The sequence below is a fragment of the Oenanthe melanoleuca genome, chromosome 14, assembly GCF_029582105.1.
Source record: "Oenanthe melanoleuca isolate GR-GAL-2019-014 chromosome 14, OMel1.0, whole genome shotgun sequence".
In the NCBI taxonomy this organism is placed as follows: domain Eukaryota; kingdom Metazoa; phylum Chordata; class Aves; order Passeriformes; family Muscicapidae; genus Oenanthe; species Oenanthe melanoleuca.
Genome location: NC_079348.1, coordinates 7,833,421 through 7,840,604, shown reverse-complemented (window position 1 = coordinate 7,840,604; position 7,184 = coordinate 7,833,421). Strand labels below are relative to the sequence as shown.

Genomic DNA, 7,184 nt, shown 5'->3' with positions numbered 1-7,184 from the left:
AGCTGGGCCTGGTGTTCTTGCCTTGGCAGAGCACTCAGCATCACTGCTGGGAGTAAATCACCAGTGAGGATCTCTGGGGCTTCTCTGGGCTGTAGAATCTCTCCTCCTTCACTGCCCAGCCCCACAGAGACCCAAACGCTGTGCTGGAGGAATTCTCCTCCCTTTCCTGGGTGTCTGTTCCAGCAGGGATTTCCTCCAGGGCTGGAGGTGGAGTGCAGGGCTGGGGCTGGGCTAGAGCAGCCCCCAGAGCAGGAGGCTCGAGGTGGTGGCTGCCAGCAGGGGCAGGAGGCAGGAGCAGAGGCTGGATCCTGATCCTGCAGGGACAGCACAGGCAATGGCACTCACCAGCTCATTCTCCAGGGAATATCTCAGTTAATTGGTGTTTGTTATCTTCCAATACATAGAACTACACTGACAAGCAAGGAAAAGGCTTTCCCCATCTTCCCAAGGCTTTCCCCAACTTCCCAACTCTTTCCCCACATTCCCAACGGCTTTCCCCAATCTTCCCAAGCTTTCCCCCAATATTCCCAAGGCTTTCCCCATATTTCCCAAGCTTTCCCCAATATTCCCAAGCTTTCCCCACATTCCCAACTCTTTCCCCACATTCCCAAGCTTTCCCCCAGTATTCCCAACTCTTTCCCCAATTATTCCCCAGGCTCTCCCCACATCCCCAAGCTTTCCCCCCACATTCCCAGGCTTTCCCCCCGTTCCCCAGGCTTTCCCAGCTCACCAGGCGGGGGCTGCAGGTTGATGTAGCCGTTGGATGTTGTCCGTGGTGGCTCTGGGACATTGCCAGCTGTCGGTTTGGGGTGGGAGGAGGGGCTGGGGGATCCCGGAGGGGAGCTGGGCTGGCACGGCACGGGCGGGGAGGAGCCCAGGGGGCTTTGGGATGAGGTGGGAATGGGGCTGGGAGTGTGGGGGGCTGTGGTGGCAGCTGGGGCAGAGGGGGAGTGAGGGACAGGGGTGGCAGTGGGAGAAGAGGAGGGGTTGGGGACAGGGGTGGCAGTGGGGGCAGAGGCGGGATTGGGGATAGTGGTGACAGTGCTGTGGGTGGCAGTGACAGCAGAGGAGGGGTTGGGGACAGGGGTGACAGTAGGAGAAGAGCAGGGTTTGGGGGCAGGAGTGGCAGTGGGAGAAGAGCTGGGTTTGGGGACAGATGTGACAGTGTTGTGAGTGGCAGTGGGGGCAGAGGAAGGGTTGGGGACAGAGGTGACAGTGGCAGCAGAGGAGGAGTGAGGGACAGTGGGAGAAGAAATGGGATTGGGGATAGTGGTGACAGTGCTGTGGGTGGCAGTGACAGCAGAGGAGGGGTTGGGGACAGCAGTGGCAGTGGGAGAGGAACTGGGATTAGGGACAGGGGTGACAGTGGGGGCAGAGGAAGGGTTGGGGACAGGGGTGGCAGTGCTGGTGGTGGCACCAGCCAGGTCAGTGCCAGCACCAGCACCGGTGGTGGTCCCGGAGGTGGCAGCAGGGACAGGGGTGGCACTGGGGCTGCTGGCGGCCAGGAGGGTGCTGGCGGGGACAGCGGGGGAGGTGGCTCTGTCTGTCTGCTGGGTGGGGCAGGGGGGGGCGCTGGTCACAGCAGGACTGGCAGAGGGGGTGGCAGAGGGGACAGGGGGGACAGGGGGACCCCCAGTGTGTGGGGGGGTGTCAGGAGGGGTTGGGGTGCTCAGGGCGGGGGTCCTGGGGGGCACCGTGCTCGGCTGAGGGCTGCTAATGGCACTGGGGGTGGCGACAGTGACACTGGCCGAGGGGTGAGGAGGAGTGGGGACAGTGGGGAGGGTGGTGGGCACAGGGGTGACATTGGCTGAGGTGGCAGGGTGAGGAGAGGTGGGGACAGTGTCTGTGGAGGTGACACTGGCAGGGGTGGTGGCCACAGGGCTGGTGACAGTGACCCCAGAGGTGACACTGGCTGGGGTGGTGGCCACAGGGCTGGTGGCAGTGACCCCAGAGGTGACACTGGCTGGGGTGGCAGTGACCCCAGAGGTGACCCTGGCGGGGGTGGTGGCCGCAGGGCCGGTGGCAGTGGCCGGGGCAGGGCTGGCTGTCCCCGCGGGCGCTGGCTGCCCCCCCTGCAGGCCGATGCCCAGCACGCAGTCCAGCTCCTGCTGGGATTGTTTCTGCACCCAGCTCTCCACCGAGGGCTCGTGCTCGGCTTCCTTCAGCTCGGGCAGGTTTTCCCCCAGCAGACGTTTCACATCCATGACGCTGAGTTTCTGCAACACAGACACACCCCAGCCCCTTCCTTCACCCTCACAGCCCCAACTGAAACTCCCTGAAGAAAGTTTATAAAGGTGAGAAAGTGGAGAGTTGGTGATTTGGTGACCTCAGCCAGCCCTGGGGAGGGGGACAGCAGCATCCCAGGGCTGTACCTGCAGTTCCTCGGGGTTTAGGGCCAGGAAGGTGTGCAGATCCATGTTTATGGACACACCAGAATTAGCCAAGTCCTTCAGATCCTCTGCTGGAGCTCCACCTTAAAGAGAGCACAGGGGATACCTGTGAGCCCTCCCAGCACTCCTGGGAGGATTTGGGAGGTCCTGGGGGCTGCCAGAGCTGCGTGTGGCTGAGAAGGGAGGGTGGAGGGGGAGCACCTACCCAGGTAGGGCCGGATCCTGCAGTAATAGGAGCTGGGGGAGCCGCCCAGGCTGGCAAAGGCCTCCCGAGCCTTCCCATAGAGCTGCTCCTTCTTGGCCTGGGAGCAGGTGGAGATGTCCAGCTGCCCAGCAGTCCTGGAAGGGGGGACAGGTCAGCAGCACCCCAAGCTGCAGATAAATCCTTCTGGAGGGATGAGCAGGATGTCCCTGCTCGTGGTGCTGGGCTCAGGAGGGATCTGGGATGGGGACACAGCCATCCCACTGTGCTGGTGGGGAATGGGGAGATGCACAGCAGGGCTGGGGCTCTTCCATCCCCCCATCCCCATCCCCACAGCCCTGGGGGCTCTCAGGGCCGGGCAGCACTCCCAAAGAGCAGCTCACCCGATGGCAGCAGCAGGGATCTGCTGGATCTGCTCCTCCTGCAGCTGGCACAGCTGTTTGCCCCCCATTTCCTGCAGCAGGGGCCCAGTCCAGGAGCCCTCCAGGGCCAGGTACCTGCTGATCAGCTGCTGCACCTGAGGGACACGGGGGGGCACAGGCAGGGAAGGGAGATGCTCCTGGTAAGGATGGCAGTGCTGCCAACCCCCCAAAAAACCCCTCAGTGCTCCACCCTGATCAGAGCTGGGCTCAGGGGCAGCCCCAGTTCGGGTTCCTCATCACCCATCCCCTCTGCTGCCGTGGGTTTACCTGGGAGTCGTTCCAGTCTCCTCCCGAGGGGCTGAGCAGCGCTGACAGGGTGTCGCTGGATGTCACCGGCCACCGGCTGATCTCCTGCCCCGTGTAGAGCCGGGACAGCGTCCCCAGGCGCCTCAGCTGCTGCTCGGGGAGCCCCGAGGGGAAAGCCTGCGGGAGGAAATGGGTGAGGGGAGGGAAAGAGGGCAGGGATGGGTGCAGAGAGCCACTCGGGCTCCTCCGTCCCTGTTCCAGAGCGTGTCCTGCCCATCCCGGGCTGCTGCCCTGTGGCACCCCTTACCTCATCCACCTTTTTTTTCAGGACCTGGGACATCTCTGAGGGGATTGGCAGAACCACCACATCCTCCAGGTTTTTTATCAGCACATCATTGCTCAGGCACAGGTCCAGCTGCTCAAGGCTGAGGTCCAGGATTTCAAAGATGCTGTCGGCGGTGATGGGCTCGGACTGGCAGCCTGAGGGGAAGGAATTGTGCCAGGCAGAGGGTGTGTGTCCCGTGTGCCCCCTTCCCACCCGGCCCTGCTCCTGCCACAGGGCTCAGAGCCCCTTGGAGGAGCTCAAGCCCCCCGTGGATGCTGCTCCCATCTCCAGACCCCAATCCACAGAGGTGCCTCCTTTGTGTCATTTCCTAAAGTCATTCCTGAAGAACCTGGTGGTGCTGTGCAGCCTGATTGTGCTTTGTCCTGTTCAAGGCAGCTCAGACTGCCCCATGTCCCCCACAGGAGCATCCTCTGCCCTGGCAGTGTCCCTGTCCCCCTGTCCCAGCTCCTCCCTGGGTGCTGCCACCACATCCCTGCTCCCAGGGAAGAGGAAACCCCCCCCCCCCCCCGTGCTCCAAGGACGTTTCCCCAGTTTATGGGAATCCCAGATTTCTGCTGGTCCATCTGGAAGCTCCAGCCCCGGGGGATTTTCCCCGCGCAGAACTCTGGAGTGGCCGGAGGGAAGGGAAACTCACGGTCCGAGCTGCGCTTCAGCCTGGGACGGGAGGCAGCGGCTGCCCCGGGGAGCAGCAGGGATTTGTCCCGCTGGGAATGGCCCTGGGTGATGGAGGAGGCTGCGGTGCTCCTGAAATCCTCCCGGGCTGCCTGCGGGGCACAGCGGGATGGCACCGGGGGACAGCGACAGGGACAGGGACAGCGAAAGGGAGAGGGACAGGGATAGGGACAGAGGGGACAGGGACAGGGATAGGGACAGAGACAGAGGGGACAGGGAGTGTTGGGACTGGGGGACAGGGACAAGGATAGGGACAGAAGGTGCTGGGACCGAGGGGACAGGGACAGAGACAGGGACAGAGGATGGTGGGACCGGAGGGGACAGGGACAGAGAGTGCTGGCACCGGGGGGACAGGGATAGGGACAGAGGGTGGTGGCACCGCAGGGCGCAGGATCCTGGGTCCCCCAGCCTAGGATCTGACCCGCCTGATGGTCACCTCCCCGCGAGGAGGGACCTTACCTCGGCCACCAAACTCAGCGTGGTCTGGTTCAACGCCAGCACCAGCGGCCCCAAATCTCGCAGGGTCTGTAAATCCCAGCTCGAAGGATCCCTGCGGCAGCAGCAGAAGGAGCAGCTCAGCATCCCCGTGGATGCCCAGCCCGGCAGGAGCAGGAGGGCTCCTCACCCGTACTCGGAGCGCCCCGAGAGGAGCAGGGCATTGAGGGCATCCTGCTGTGCCCCCGTCAGCGCCGGGCACAGCTTCAGCTGGTCCAGGGTGCTGGGATCCGATCCGATGCTGCCCGGCTCCAGGTCACACACCCCGAGCCTGCACACACGGGGTGTCATGGAAATATCCCCTAAAATCAGCCCGGCTCACACAGCAGCATCCCGAGCCTGCACACACGGGGTGTCATGGAAATGTCCCCTAAAATCAGCCCGGCTCACACAGCAGCATCCCGAGCCTGCACACACGGGGTGTCATGGAAATGTCCCCTAAAATCAGCCCGGGTCACACAGCAGCACCCCGAGCCTGCACACACGGGGTGTGGTGCCCTAAAATCGGTGCCAGGCTGCTGCCATCCCCACGGCCGGGTGGGTGCCCCCTTATCCCGGGATTTGGGTGCGGGAGGAAGGAGCAGAGCCCGGGTTCCAGCCGGGGCGAGGCTCCCGCTGCAGCCGCGCGGAGGAAGGAGAATTCTCGGAGTGTTTGTGTTTCTGCACAAACCCAGCCCTGCACGGAACCGGCTGCACAGGGCTGTAAATCCCCCTCACCCCACGACCCGGCACAGCAGCAGATTAAATAGAAATTCACCCCCCGGGACCCCGCAGTCCCCAGAGCCCCAAATACTTACTGGGGATGCTCAGTCTTGGACAGGACAGCTCCAAAAATCAGGGCAGCCTGGGGAGAGGATGGGGGATGCTCAGCCCCGGTAAGGAAAGGGATTGAGATGCAGGGAATGGGCTCTGACCCAGCTGGGAATAGGAGCAGGAACTCCAGGGAAATAGCCAGCAGCTCCTGCATTACTCGTGGTGACAAAAACCATCAGGAGCAGGGACACTTGAGTGTCCCTAGAGCAGGACATGGAGGTGAGGGATGGGACAAGGACAGGGCCACCTCTGCACAGGGGCACAGCAGGGAGCTGCTGGCTGAGCCCTGGGGGAATTTTGGGGAAGCCAGGAGAGCTGGCAGGGACTCACCACTGTGACTTTCACCAGCTCTGTGGAGACACCTGCAAGGAAGCAGGAGCAGGTTAGGAAACACCCATGGACTATGAACAGCTTGTTCCAAGCTTTAGTTGCAGGTTTAAAGGCTGGGAAGAGCCTTTCCTTTGCTAATTTAATATTTAGGAAATGCTGTGGGTCACTATGAAGAGAGCAGCCCCCACCCTGAGCACCCACAGCGCCCTCCAGGACGGTGTGGAAGACAAAAAGGGACAAATCCATCCCTGGAAATCTGGGAAAATCTGTCCCTGGGAAAAGCCTGAGGATGCAGAGGGGAGCAGGAGGAGCCCTGGGAGCAGGATTGGGATGAGGAGCAGCACAGCTGGAGCACCCCTGGTGCCAGGGGTGGCTGCGGGTCCCAGGGCAGATTTTGGGGACAGGGTGTGACTCACGGAGGCAGAGGGTGGCTGCTGCCAGGGCTGTCACTGCCCACACCATGGTGGGGCTGGTCCTTGGAGCGGGGCTGGAGAGCTGGAAGGTGCTGCAGGTCCTGGGGCTGATTCTGTCACTCTGGGGCTGCAGCTGTGGGCTCAGGGGTCTCACTGTGCCCACCACATCTCTGTGATGCTGTACACACACCCCTTGACCATGGGAGAGATTTTAAATCCTACATAACAGAAAACAGGATTTTTCCCACCCGTTATTAAAAGAAATTTCACAATTTTCCTGCAGGGACTGGGTCTCCCTGCCTCCCCCAGCTCCTCCCAGCACAGACTGGGAGAAATCCAGTGTAAGGCAGTGGGGGAGCCCAGCAGGTGTTCCCCACCCTTTCCCATCCCTCAGGAGGGATATCCTGCTAAAAAACCAACCCCTGCTCCTGAAATTCCCTCGGGGCTGCCCACAGCCATCCGTATCACCAGGCAAAGAATTTTCCCCCCTTAAACATAATTTTTCCCCCCAAATCCTACCGTGGCTGTGCCCAGCCGTTCTCCTCCTCCTCGTGCAGGGGGATTTGGCTGCGGGATGGGAGGGCTGGGAAGGCTCTGCCGGGGCTGGGCTGCCCAGGAGCGCTCGGCACTTTATCTGTGCGGGGTGGGGATGCTGCTCCGCACGCGGGGTGTGACAGGGCAGTTTCTCAACTCTCTTTTGTCAGGCTCCTTTCCTTCTGCCTGGTTTTTGCTTTGGGGCTGTTTCCTGCTTCTCGGTAAAGGGTCACTTTGAGCTCTGGGTTCAGCTGAACCCTAAGGGAACCCAGAAGCAGTTCAAGGCTCTGGGTCGGGAGTTTCTGTGCTCCTGAGGGGGAT

General features: G+C 62.0%; 1 protein-coding gene across 1 annotated transcript; it reads right to left on the bottom strand.

Moving 5' to 3' along the window:
- Positions 1-231: 231 nt before the first annotated feature.
- Positions 232-6,378, bottom strand: LOC130259411 (mesothelin-like protein). The gene is made up of 14 exons (XM_056503670.1): positions 6,333-6,378; positions 5,917-5,948; positions 5,571-5,617; positions 4,904-5,044; positions 4,738-4,828; positions 4,241-4,370; positions 3,568-3,740; positions 3,282-3,437; positions 2,976-3,109; positions 2,596-2,729; positions 2,373-2,473; positions 1,445-2,216; positions 731-796; positions 232-314 (listed from the first exon to the last, which is right to left on the bottom strand). The coding sequence occupies exons 1-14, from the start codon at positions 6,376-6,378 to the stop codon at positions 232-234; spliced, it is 2,106 nt and encodes a 701-aa protein (XP_056359645.1).
- Between the last annotated feature and the right edge of the window lie 806 nt (positions 6,379-7,184).

What these genes read in the sequence shown, in the direction of transcription:
- LOC130259411 (XM_056503670.1), bottom strand. Translation starts at nt 6,378, where the DNA reads ATGGTGTGGGCAGTGACAGCCCTGGCAGCAGCCACCCTCTGCCTCC. An exon ending in TGAAAAAAAAGGTGGATGAG is followed by an intron (nt 3,438 to 3,567) that starts GTAAGGGGTGCC and finishes TTCCTCCCGCAG; the next exon opens with GCTTTCCCCTCGGGGCTCCC. An exon ending in CACCTCCGGGACCACCACCG is followed by an intron (nt 797 to 1,444) that starts GTGCTGGTGCTG and finishes CCAAACCGACAG; the next exon opens with CTGGCAATGTCCCAGAGCCA.